This window comes from Mchenga conophoros, linkage group LG13, assembly GCF_057382185.1.
Source record: "Mchenga conophoros isolate Kocher_MC1m ecotype Shallow Benthic linkage group LG13, M_conophoros_male_GT1.1, whole genome shotgun sequence".
Taxonomy (NCBI): Eukaryota; Metazoa; Chordata; class Actinopteri; order Cichliformes; family Cichlidae; genus Mchenga; species Mchenga conophoros.
Window position 1 is genome coordinate 18,516,160 of NC_140538.1, and position 12,396 is coordinate 18,528,555.

At 39.3% G+C, this 12,396-nt stretch overlaps 2 protein-coding genes across 4 annotated transcripts; one reads left to right on the forward strand and one right to left on the reverse strand.

The window, feature by feature from the left end:
• Positions 1 to 522: 522 nt before the first annotated feature.
• On the reverse strand, positions 523 to 4,277 carry mettl18 (methyltransferase 18, RPL3 N3-histidine). The gene is made up of 2 exons (XM_085296947.1): positions 3,837 to 4,277; positions 523 to 1,573 (listed from the first exon to the last, which is right to left on the reverse strand). Exons 1-2 carry the CDS (start codon positions 3,939 to 3,941, stop codon positions 605 to 607), a joined length of 1,074 nt encoding a protein of 357 aa, XP_085153073.1. The 5' UTR covers positions 3,942 to 4,277; the 3' UTR covers positions 523 to 604.
• zdhhc16a (zDHHC palmitoyltransferase 16a) lies at positions 4,275 to 9,821 on the forward strand. 3 transcript variants are annotated; one of them, XM_085296944.1, is made up of 11 exons: positions 4,276 to 4,435; positions 5,343 to 5,600; positions 6,154 to 6,348; positions 6,445 to 6,533; positions 6,865 to 6,893; positions 7,004 to 7,137; positions 7,308 to 7,391; positions 7,491 to 7,576; positions 8,662 to 8,785; positions 8,931 to 9,001; positions 9,134 to 9,821. In XM_085296944.1, the coding sequence occupies exons 2-11, from the start codon at positions 5,367 to 5,369 to the stop codon at positions 9,234 to 9,236; spliced, it is 1,149 nt and encodes a 382-aa protein (XP_085153070.1). In that variant the 5' UTR covers positions 4,276 to 4,435; positions 5,343 to 5,366; the 3' UTR covers positions 9,237 to 9,821. The 3 variants fall into 3 exon arrangements, with proteins under 3 accessions (XP_085153072.1, XP_085153070.1, XP_085153071.1); XM_085296945.1 differs by lacking the exon at positions 4,276 to 4,435 and adding an exon at positions 4,750 to 4,996; XM_085296946.1 differs by lacking the exon at positions 7,308 to 7,391 and having other exon boundaries at positions 4,275 to 4,435.
• Positions 9,822 to 12,396: the final 2,575 nt, after the last annotated feature.

The window sequence follows — 12,396 nt, forward strand, 5'->3', positions numbered from 1 at the left end:
TTTTTTTAAATTTTGCACTGTTGCCAGATTATGTGGTGAGCTTCACTGAAAGGAAACCAGTAGAATAAGAGCTACAGAGACCCCACAGAGTCCCACCATTGATGTTCAGTGACTCCAGAATCCACTTTCAAACTACATCCTTGAGCTAGTGGGATAAGTTGCAATTGACATTTTGTGCTGGACTTCAGAAACAAGCCTGGCTTTCATGCTGGTGTTTGAACACTGGGGAAATCACTCGCAAAGGTCACTGAGCCCATTTCCTTTCTTTCCTCTCCATGCATCTAAAGACCTGTAACAGCCCCTTTCAACTGCACTTCAGTTACTGGCAGACATATTCAAATTTCGATATAGGAAGTGAAAGAAGGTGTAGGTAACAAAAGAGCAAATATGAGCCAATAGTGTGTTTTCATTGCAGCTTTTCCTTGTTTAACCACGGCAGTTTTAACATACCAAAATAAAGACAGGAGTCATAACGACACAGCTGGCTGATTCAGGACTGCACACAATAATCAAGCAATAGCCTTGCTCTATTTTTTATTTTCATTCAGTTTTTCATCAATAAATCAATTACAGATAAAACCGATGAGTTCCTGACATTCCTTACTCAAGCGTCCTTTGACTTTTTAAAACGCAGTACTACTACATGTCTCTGAAGTCCTTCTTCTCCATCCCACAGATGATCCACAGAGAAAACATCCCTCTGCTCCACAAATGTTTCAAAGAGATGTAGTCCACCACCTACACCAAAGTAGTGGGATTTGGTGGCGAGGTAGACCAGACCATCTGGTGCCAACAGTTTGCGCAGGGTCTCGTGTAGAGCAGGGTAGTACGCAGTGTTGTAGATAGTCTCTGATGTGAATATAAGATCATATTTGGGTGGTGGATCTGCCTTTAGAACCAAAGCGAGAAATGTGCTCCAGTCACCAGAGTAAAAATGACACGTGGTTAGTAATGGGTGCTGGGCTAAGTCTATGGCTTGCTTCTTAGGAGGTGGGCTGTTTTCTGTGACCTCCTTCTGCCCTTTCGCCTTCTTTTTAGAACCGTCTTCCTCCTTCATTTTTCCCTTACCACTCCCTTCTTTGTCATCTTCACTGTCTACTTCATCATCCTCTTGGCAGTTTAGCATTACATTTGGCACTGTGAGCTGTTCAATGACTGTACTGTTATAATCTTGGAAGTGGACCTGACTGGCTCCCCTCTTCAGAGCCAGTATTCCCAGCAGCCCTGCGCCACAGCCCAAATCCAAAACCGCCTTCCCCCCAAAGGTCTCTCCATCTTTCTCAATCAACTCCAGAAGGTCATACGTGCACGCCCACACCTTCAGCCCTCCCTCGTACACACCAGAGATGAGGTCAGACTTCTGCTCCGCTGTGCGTGAAAGAATTTTTTCGCTGTCCTCTCTCTCTGACGCAGTCTTCTCAAAAACAGTCTCATTGAGGAAGTGCAGAGGAGGAAGAGTTCCAACTGTAACCGTTTCAAAGATGGCATCCATAAGGAGGAACTGTGGATCGGATGGCGGAAAGTGCTCGCTGGCCTCTTTTACTGGTTGTGCTGGTTTGGGGCCGTCCTCTACCTGCAAACAGAAAGCAGTATGCACAGTTGATAATAAAACCACACGCCTCAGCAATGTATGTGGGTGATGGTCACATGTTGTGACATGAGCAAGAGTTTTCCGTTTTACAATAACGCAGTTTTATTTATTAAAGTTAGTGTTAATGAGTAAGAAATATTTTGGTATGTAGCGTTCTAACGTTTTTTCATTTTCTGAAGTGGAGCACAGGCGGCACAGTGGTGTGGTGGTTAACTGTCTTCCTGTTGTCGCACAGGAAGAAAGTCCTGGGTTTGAAACTCCACACACATGGCTTTGTGTGGAGTTTTATGTTAGGTTAATTGGCGATTATAAATTTTGCTGTAGGTGTAAAAACAAGCACGCGTGGTTATTTTTCTTTCTATGTTAGCCCTGTAAGAGAATGGTAGCCTCTCCACAACGCACCCTTCCTCCTGCCCTGTGAAAGCTGGGACAGGCTCCAGCTGCTCCAAAATATGGATGGATGAAGTGGGGCATGCAGGAAAAAAGATGTCATAACTAGTGGTGATGTTAAAACCGCTTTGACAGTTACACTGAAAATGGGGGGTGGCTTGATGTTACTGTAAGAATGGCTAACATCTGCACATAAATGTTGCGAAATCTTCTTTGGGACCTATAAAATGCAACAATGTCAGTTATTAAAACATAAAAGTCTGTTGTTTGGTTTAAAGTTAATTAGTCTATTCAAATGTTGTAACAAAGATTTACTCAATTCTGTGTGTACATACCAGGTATAGTATGCTTTTACCACTGTGATTTGTTTTCTTGTAATAATGATGTAAAAGGTCAGTTGACTGATAAATCACTCAAACATGAGAATGTTATGCATCAGCCATGTGAGTCACCGTGACTGAAATGACGTTTGCTTCTCTGGACTGGTAGGTGTAAATGCTCATGTCGTCTAACTCAGTGGAGCCGAACAGTTTAGATTTAAATGCCAGTAAAGTCTGTTGCATACCTCAGAAGTTTTGTGTCATACATAACAATAACAAAGCACACAGTACTTTAACAATTTGGATTGTTTCCGCTTTAACATGCCTTATCCTGTAATGTTAACAAGCAGATGTTAACAGCCTACGCTCTCTAGTGGATGCACACAAAATTAAAGAATTTTTATTGCTTTTTTAAAGCTCATGCGGTCAGAATTTACAGCATTGTTTAATTGAACAGCTTGTGCTTTAGTGAGGATGGATTTTTACCTTTGTCCCCTTTAACATAAGACAGGTTTATCTTTACAAATTAAAGCTAACTTTGGCTGCTCCCTCGTCACAAGGGGTCGCCGCAGAGTTTAGGGCTGCATGTTTGATTTGGCTTCTTTTTCTGTGGGATGTTTTTACTTGTAACCCCAAAGAGGATTTGTGCATTTCGCTGGAATCAAACCACCAACCTTTGGTTTGTTAAGGGAATGCGCTAACCGTTACACCGACGCCCCTCTATACGTTTATCTTCACAATTGTTTTTGGACTATTCTACACTTTGATTTAATGTTAAGTCTTATCTAAATATAATTTTGACAGGGCTGCCATGCAGGCGAAAAAAAAAAGCTTCTATTTGCTTGTCTTTAAAAAAAAAATCTAAATTATTTATTCTACATTACAATTGGTAAATGTTACACAAATCTCTTCTCATTTTTCTACTTAAAGACTTTCGGAATTATTTATCATTTGTAGCAGTAAACTAGATGTATTTTTAATCAATATTTTTTCATATCAGCTTTTAAATATTTATTCACGTGTTTAGATGTAATCTATTCTAATGTACAGATCACAGAATATATTGAAATGTAGGCAAACCTAGGCAGATTTTGTCTGCTGTACTTGTAGTCAATTGCTTTATTACAGATGATTTTCCACAGTTAAAAAATAAACTATAATGTTCAAGAACCTTATTATTTTTGCTCTCTTTCGATGTTGCCCCGGGCTTATTTGTGATCCTTTGATAAAAATATCAAAGGATCACAAATAATGGGAAGTTATAGGAAAAGAATAGGAAAGCAGTGCTGTTGTTACTACTTACATAAAGGCATTTATGACAGACAGATACATTTCTGGGGCTTTGTAAGTTTTCTGCCTGCAGCCATAAATGTTCTTCCCACACTCTCGCAGAGGGTCCAAGTCTAAACTTGCTTTACAGCACCGCAATTGCTAGCTTGAACGTTACTTCTGCTATTACTAGTTACGCGGCGGTACTTAGAGCACTCTGAGTAACTTAAGCTATGGCACATCATAGGTAAGCTAATGTTACTCACAGATACGACAGCATGATCTTTATTTCCGTGCTGCAATTCATTTCCATCCACGTCTCCGGGGCCTGTTGTTTGTGCTGGAAGGTCGAAGTTAAAACAAAACGACATGCTGACTGACACCACCGTTCACTAAGTTTGAGGATAGAAGATTTGGATCACAGTTTCAAACAGGTTCTACCAAAGGCTGGCTCAACATGGCATGCGTAGCTAGCAAGGCTGCTATGGATAAAAAACTACATGTCCCAAAAGTCTGAGCCCCCCACCAGTTATGCTATATGTTATATTTCAGTTATGCATGTAGCCGAATCGTTATACGTATGTGTACGTGTTATAACATAAAATACAGAAAATTCAGAAACATAAATGTCAAGTCCTGAAGTAAAAATAACTGTTGAAATCACTTCCTGACTCAGACTACCACGATGCCGTTCGGTGGTGTTCCAGCGCATGCGCATTAATTGGAGGATTCCGCTCTTAACTGTCACAGGTCCGTGATCCTGCTCCTCCTCGCTAATATGTGGCTATAATCCCGTTTTTTGTCTTCCTTTTGAAAATGTTGACGGGAGTGGTGGTCTCGGTGGGGGTCTCGTCTTCATAAAACAGTGAGTAAAAAAGAAATGTTGTAAAATATCAGTAAAATATGATGCACGGCGGGAGACGAATATTTGAAAAGGAGAGCAGTATGTGACATCCAAAAATAAGGGATTTGGGAGCGCTATGACTCACGGAGAATATTCACAACAACATGTCTTATGGACACATTGAGTGTTACTTTATTCAGGGAGGTGACAGCTATGGCTGATCGCCATGCAGTGGTTTTTGGCTTGCTTGTCATTAACTGCAGGTGACCAGCCTACTCCACAACAAAAATCATTGTCCCCCTCACACCTTATCTAGCTGCCAAAAGCCTCCACCCAGACTCCACCCTGTCTGGAATGCAGCACAGCAAGACTGGTACATGTTGGAAACACATGTTCTTCTGGTTACCTGTGCATTTCTGTTGTATGTACCTGCAAATGCTCTGGCTCTTTCACTCACGCCTTTAGTCGTACCTAATGAAGTAGTTTAGGTGTCAGCTCTCTGAAACTGATATCACTAGCGGTCAAAACAAATTCACTGGGAAAAAGAAGTCCAAGTTGTCTGGCTCTGAAATTCACCTATTGGTAAGTCAGACATTGCTCAACCGAGCTGATTAGGGCAGACGTGTTCTCTCTTTTTCAGCTGCTGTTAACTATGTATTTATTTTTCTTATAGGTAAAAGTAAATGGAGTATCCTTGGGGCTTGGGTTGTTTGTTATCAACAAACTTATCATTTTCCTTTTGTGTTGCCAAATTGTGTTGAATTCCTTTTTTTATTATTCCTGTTGTACATATGAAATTTGTGTTAGACATAGCAGCATACACATTCCTCACATTTTTTTAAGTCTTGCACATCAGGTTGGGAGAGGTGTGGAAGTGAGAGTTTACGATTGACTTTCATTAATCGTAATGTTTTCTTTCTTCCTGCAGGTGCTTGCATTTTACAAATGCAGAATGCGGTGGTGTTCGAGCTCTGCGTTTCACCTGCTGCGCTGTGTGCGGCTGCGGTTGTGTAGCAGGCGGGGACAGAACAGGCTTCCTTTGTGGATTAGGGAAATATGGGCTTATATGAGACTGCTGGCAAAATCACTCTACTTTAACTCGCTCACAGACTCAGATGTGGTTTTTGACTCAGTCTTTGAACCAGTTTTCCTGACTGTGGATTACATCACCCGGTGGTTTGGTCTGGTGAGTGTGCTTTTAAATGGTTACGAGAAAGTTGTTGTTGTTGTTTTTTTGTTTATTTTCTGGAGACCACTGCAGTGATGGAAAATAAGGACATTAACCTTCTTGGAATTGGTCAAAATATGATCTTCCATACACAGGTCACAGTTGTTGTTTGTGGTATAATAACAACAAACAATGACATTTTTTTTTTTGTGAACGTCTGATTTTGTTAACTACCAAAGCTCCTATGATCACAGTCCCCCTAACTTCAGATAATCATTATTGGTAGTGTCATATCAAGTCTGCACAACAAACATTTCGCGGGGGCAATTCTCTTTCTTATTGGATAGCAACAGATCCTCATTCATTAAAATGTTTCAGATCTGGGGTGTAGACACTCCTGACCTAAATACAAGAGGGGGTAGGCACATACAATCTCTTTGATAGTAGCCTGCACCAAGGGTTTTGACAGTAATGAAAAAAATGTGTGTTCTTGGATGTAGCTTTAAATGTAGATCTAATGTGATTTCCTGCATAACTGCTCACATTGTCTGATCATTCTTTTTTCTTTAAGGTGTTTGTTTACCTGGTGGTGATACTGACCAGCTCCATCGTGGGGATAGCCTATGTGGTCTTGCTGCCTCTGATCCTCAACACTTACTCTCCTCCGTGGATCGCTTGGCATGTTTGTTATGGACATTGGAACCTCATCATGATTGCTTTCCATTACTACAAAGCCGCCAACACCTCTCCTGGGTATCCCCCTACAGTAAGATATCAGCTACAGTTTTTTTTTTTTTGTACTTTAAACTGGCAATTTTGTATTTAAAAAAACAAAACAAAACAAACTTTTATTTTGTCGTAGGAAAAACATGACGGTCCAGTTGTATCAGTCTGCAAAAAGTGCATTATTCCTAAACCAGCAAGAACACACCACTGTGGGATCTGTAACAGGTGAGTTTTTATCTGTTTTATTACATGTTAATAAGTATCAGGTGTTTGAATGTCAAAGCTAAAGTATGTTGGTGGTTGCAAGACCTTTAATGTGGCTACGTCAAATCGCAACATTCAAAATTAAGATGTTTTCATTGACAGTTGACTTCTTGTATCTCTAGGTTAGTTTTTCTAGTATTGCTATCTTCATTCCATAAAATCTTATCATGCTTTAAGTCTTCCCAGACTATTATTTTGCAGTTTGAGATATGATTAGAATACATTCCCTTAAAAAAAATCACACAACTAAAATACCAATTATCAAACTAATGTTTTTCTCTTGCTTTTGCAGATGCATTTTGAAAATGGACCATCATTGTCGTATCCTTTGTGCTGAATTTATTCCAGCTTATTATTTCAGAAGCACGTCAGAAAATGTATATGTTTATAGACAGAGATGGACATAATTTTCCTTAATGTCAGCACCTCAGCCTGGTTGAATAACTGTGTGGGCCATTTTAATCACCGTTACTTCTTCTCCTTCTGTCTCTTCATGACCTTGGGCTGTGTCTACTGTAGCATCAGTGGGAGAAACCTGTTCCTAGATGCATACAATGCACTCGAGGTGAGATAGTCGGGCTGTTGCTGCCTGTAGGTCTGCTGGTGCTTTGTTGTAGTTAGATTTGTTTTAAAGCCTCCATGTCTGGTGTCTTTCTCTTTGGGGCCTTAGCATTTCTTTATTGACTCTGCTTTTTTTCTGTCTTTAATGCTTGGGTTTGTGGGCTGTTCCATTAGCACTTCAAACATTTGGAATTGGAAAAGCCTGGAATACCGGTAACAGGGATGGGACTGCTTATAGGGCTTCTTCCTTCTGGCCAGGTAGCGCTTCAAAAGCCAACACACAGCATTATTGAGTTTATTTTTTTTTATTTTTTTTCAGTTACTTATCTTTTTTTGTTTGTTTTTTGTTTTGGAAAGACCCACTATCAGACCCCTGCTCCTCCATACACATTTAAGGATAAGATGATTCATAAGAGCATCATCTACATGTGGGTCCTCACCAGGTAAAAAGTGCATTTTATGTTGCTTTTTCACACATACATGCAAGAAAAACTTTAATAACTGACTTACAAGGATTTCTGATTTCTCATTAAATGTAGTCATGTCGTGTTGTTCACAGTCAGGATTGGAACTTTCCAGTTCATTAGAAGTAAAATTTTAGTGGAGTAGAAAAAAAATCTAAATACTTGGGTATTCATCTATTCACAATAAGAAAGTGTGTACAAATAAATGGTAACAGCCAATCACCTGCAAAATTTGCAATTTTGCAATGCACTTGGATGTTCCACAACACGTCTAAGACACCGATCTGCATTTTATGGGTAGACAAAAAAGCACTAAGCATGGTGGAGCTAGCATCATGATTTGGAGCTGCTTTGTTAGGACCCAGACTGAGAATCCAAAACTGTGGCAAGAAACCTTTTCGGGAGAATGTCAGGACAGAAGCCTGACGCTTAGGAGAGGTTGGATAGTTACAACAAGCAAGTACACATGTAAATAAAAAAATAAACAACAGAACAGTTGAGGGGAAAAAACCCCCAGAGTGACAGTTAAAGACCTTAACCAGTTGGGATGGTGGCCTGGCTGTCCAGTTAAGACATGCAGAAATATTTACTGGTCCAAAGTTTTTGCTAAAGTCTGATTGAACTGCTAACTTAAAAGGGTTATTCAGCCTGGACTATGGCTTCTTCCTCAACAAAGGAATTAAAATGAGAGTTTTTCAGTCAAGTAATAGATTATATTTGTAATTGTGACATATTTGAATACATAATTTTAATAATCCATTCAAAAATCCTGGTAATTTCAAGGGGGTCACAAACTTCATTTTGAGCATTGAGCTAATGGATATTATTTAAAGATAATTACAAAGAAATATAAAAAAAATCTAACCATTGCTTTAGGAAGATAGCAGGAGGAAAAAAAGAAAGTGTTATCGGTCGAAGGATTCTGGGTATGTAATCTCACACTCGTTTTGCTTCTTACTTCTTGTTCAAAGCAGTAGGGTATAAAGGTAGAGTTGAATCAGAGCAGGATTGTTGTCTTTGTCATCCATGCAGAGGATAAAGTGAATTGTGCTTTGTTGTAACAGCACAGTGGGAGTGGCACTGGGAGCTTTGACCTTCTGGCATGCAGTTCTCATCTCCAGAGGAGAGACGAGTATTGAAAGACATATCAACAGCAAAGAAACAAAGCGGATGGCCAAATGGGGAAAGGTAGCCATGAACATAAATAAAATGTGAAGGTTATGTTGTGATAAGACATAGGAGACTTCAAATCCTCAAAATATATATATTTTCCTTTGGTTAAAGTGACGTTGGTCATTTGTAACATGTTCCTGTTCTTTTGTTTTTCTGTCAGGTTTACAGAAACCCCTTTAACTACAGCAGGTTGAATAACTGGAAAATCTTCTTAGGTGTGGAGAAGAGAAGGTTTGTCTCTCTCCCTCTCAGATTTCTGTTTTCTAAGAAACAGAAATCTGTTTTGTTTTCTGCACCTTATGTGACTAATGTTACCTTGTGCTTCTTGTAATTTCTGCTTTTGTTTTTGTCTTTTGGTTTTAGTCACTGGGTGACGCGTGTTCTCCTTCCCTCTGCTCACCCCCCACATGGTGATGGCTTGACGTGGGCTGTCTTCCCAGTTAAAAAGGATTTGATACCTGTATGACAGACTCTGCTAAGGCATCCATTCTTGTCTAATTTACCAGTCTTTTCTCTGTCAACCTACTTGATCGGGTTTGCTTAAAGGATTCCTGCTTGGTGGCTACACCTAAGTGAAAGGATTTACGTCAATCTCCGATACCTCAAAAAACTTGCTGTTGCATTGCTCTTGCTTCTGCAGTCTGTATTGCTCAACAAGGCAATGTGTCACAGTTTGTTCTGTACTGGGTTTTACTTAGTCTTACGAACTGGTTTTACTTGACTCTGAGCATGAATTCGATAGTTTTATAAGCCAAATATACTGACTGAACTGTTAAATAATTTTTTTTAAGCAAACCATCTCAGCTTCGACCTGAGCTGTTTTTTATTTAAAGGAAAAAAAGAAGAAGTAGCAGAAGAAAAACACTAAGGTCATGGACACATCGGGTTTATCTCGGCACCTCCGCCTGTCTTGTTTGCACACCCTAGTGTGATATTATCATTTGATTTGAACACTCACGGGGAATTGCAGTACCATTATGATGTTATTTATCGGAATTTTGTACGTATTAAGTTAATCTTTACAACATTAAATAAATTCTACATTGTTAATATTGTGTTTTTAAGGGGTACTGTCACTGTTTTATAACACTATACAGTAAATACTTAGCTGTGGATATATATCAACATACATGTCAGCAATATATTCAGAGGTTTTTTTGTGGGGTTTTTTTTTTTTGCCTTTTGTATGTTTTGCTTTAGGGTCACTTCCTAACTGCAGCTCTGGGGTTATGTCACAGTGTTACGCAGAGGGATGCAGCGTGAAGGGGTGGATTATTTGGAAATGCTGGCCAGATTTGAGCTGCAGATTCATATGAAACCTATTACATCACAAATAAGCACACGCTGCAGTTAAGATCCGTCAAGATTTGAGCGAATTCAAAGGTCTAAATAAACAAGATAGTGATAATGAAACTGTTTATGGAAAACATTACAGTTAGAAATAAGTAAATATTAAACATTTTGTGATTCATGCATTTGCTTGGTAAAATGAAAACAGTGCTGGTGTTGTCAGCTATGGGGCGGGGGGGGGGGGGGTGTAAAATAAAGGCTGGCAGATAAAGAGAGCAGAGATTAAGCAGATTTCATCCTGATTGTAACCCTCGTTCACCCTGCTACTGCAAATCACACCCGCCCACTCACTGAAACACACACAAACACACCTGTCAATACACAGTCTCCCAGCAGATGTCAGCGTTTAACACGTGAAATATGGGCTTTGGACTCTTCATTGTTTAAAAGATCTGAATAATTGATAGTAAAGAGAAAGAAAAATCTTTTTTTTAAATTATTATTATTTATTTATTTCTGTAACAAGTGATAATGTGAACTGCTGAGAGAAATTACTGAGCTAGATTTATGATGGCTGTGGGCCGAGCTTAGCATTGCATGTATGGTACAAATTAGTTGTGGGCAGTTTTGACAGCTGCATATGCAACCAAATGTGTTTTTGTGAAGGTCAAAACAAGGTGAGGGAGATCGCGAGATGAGTGGCTTACATAATCTTTTAGCCCTCAGAGAACTGGATGCTCAATTCTATGTACTCAGTATTCAGGAATTATATGTCATGCCACTGTGGGAGACTGAACCTTGTCCAAAACAAAACACTGATGCATCTCACCTCATCAGACACGTCAGGTTATTTATATTATGTGTTTCTTTTTTTACACTTTCTTGTGTACACTCTAAATGAACTAACGGATAAGCTGTGCTTTTTGTGCCAGGACTAAACTTGGCATGGATTACCATGTGCCTAGACAAGGATACAGCATAATCGTGACTTTTTGGGCATAGGAACACTAGACAGCCACCTATGGTGTCACCAGCTGGTGAGGTGCAAAAATGGAGTAAAAGCTATTTTTTCATTGCTCCTGATTAACTTTTAAAAGCTATAGCTTGTAAACACTGCTCATCATGAAATAAACCACTGATATAGACAGGAGACTACAAACTATAGGAAACTCTGGAGCAGGCTGACATTTTTAAAGCTTTTGTGACCTCTGTGATTCACTTGGGCGCACTGCTAAGAAAAACAGGTTGGGGATGTTGTCTGCAAATGTTAGCTCACAACACAATAACTTGTAACAGAGATGCCTTTATATTTGTGCAGGTGTGTCCTACAGGTGTGGGTTGATGGGAGTCAGTTGGTTGTAGAATGATGTTCACGCCCTGAAACTGTCACTGATGTCCTCGTATAGCAAATTTAGATATTTCAATGTGGAAAGTCTGTGTGCTGTCACCTAAATATAGGAAGAAAAAAAAAAAATAAGATGCTTGCGAGAGGTCTACACACAACTGTCTGTGAGTGGTTCATTTTAAAATTCAATTCAATTTTATTTACACAGCGCCAAATCACAACAACAGTCCCCGATTATAAAAGTTAGAAAACGCAAGAATGTTACACACATTTACACATTTTATGCATTCATCCATAGTTATTCATAACTACTAATTACTCACAACACAAATACAGGATTAGTCAGGATTTAACATATTCACAGTTTGTGGACACCTTAGTCAGATGAGCTGTCCCACACTGATTTAGTGTTTCACACTTTGTTAGGCAACATGTTACTCAGATTCAGTGTTGTGGAGGGGAGCACCCACCCACCAAAATAGACCGAACAGGCTGTAAATTTCAGAAGCTTGATTAGTTTTTCTTCGGAAACTTTGTTGAAATAGCATATTTGTATGTGACAGATTGTGCACTTTCATGTAGTTGAAACTGTAGATAGATGAGTAACAGTTGTGCCGGTGGTGTTTTTCTTGAATTAACTAAAACTGCAGTTGTTTGTAGTAGAAATGTCACGTTTTATGGAGACCACAGTATAGCATCAATTAACCTAAGAATGATAAATAAAACTTCCGCCATTCATTTCAGAATAAAACCCCAGTTGAAAAATGTAACAATATATTGTGCAATAACCCAATAAATTCATTTTAAAGGTTTTGTCTTTGACAGGACTTATTTTAGAGACATTTTCCTGTCGTTTCAAACTCTAAATGGTGGTTAAAAGACGGCTAAATTATGTTTCAGCCATCCTATTATCCCGAAGGAGCGGTTTAGCAGGTTCCTGTCTTGTTCTGACGCGACCGCTCTAAGTTACGCATGCGTACAGACTGCAAGT

Excerpts from the sequence above, each read along its gene's own strand:
- mettl18 (XM_085296947.1), bottom strand. The coding sequence starts at position 3,941 with ATGTCGTTTTGTTTTAACTTCGACCTTCCAGCACAAACAACAGGCCCC. Across the intron at positions 1,574-3,836 it reads AAGATCATGCTGTCGTATCT|GTAGAGGACGGCCCCAAACC; the intron begins GTGAGTAACATT and ends TTCTGTTTGCAG.
- zdhhc16a (XM_085296944.1), top strand. The coding sequence starts at position 5,367 with ATGCGGTGGTGTTCGAGCTCTGCGTTTCACCTGCTGCGCTGTGTGCGG. Across the intron at positions 7,392-7,490 it reads GGCTTCTTCCTTCTGGCCAG|ACCCACTATCAGACCCCTGC; the intron begins GTAGCGCTTCAA and ends TGTTTTGGAAAG. Across the intron at positions 7,577-8,661 it reads TACATGTGGGTCCTCACCAG|CACAGTGGGAGTGGCACTGG; the intron begins GTAAAAAGTGCA and ends TTGTTGTAACAG.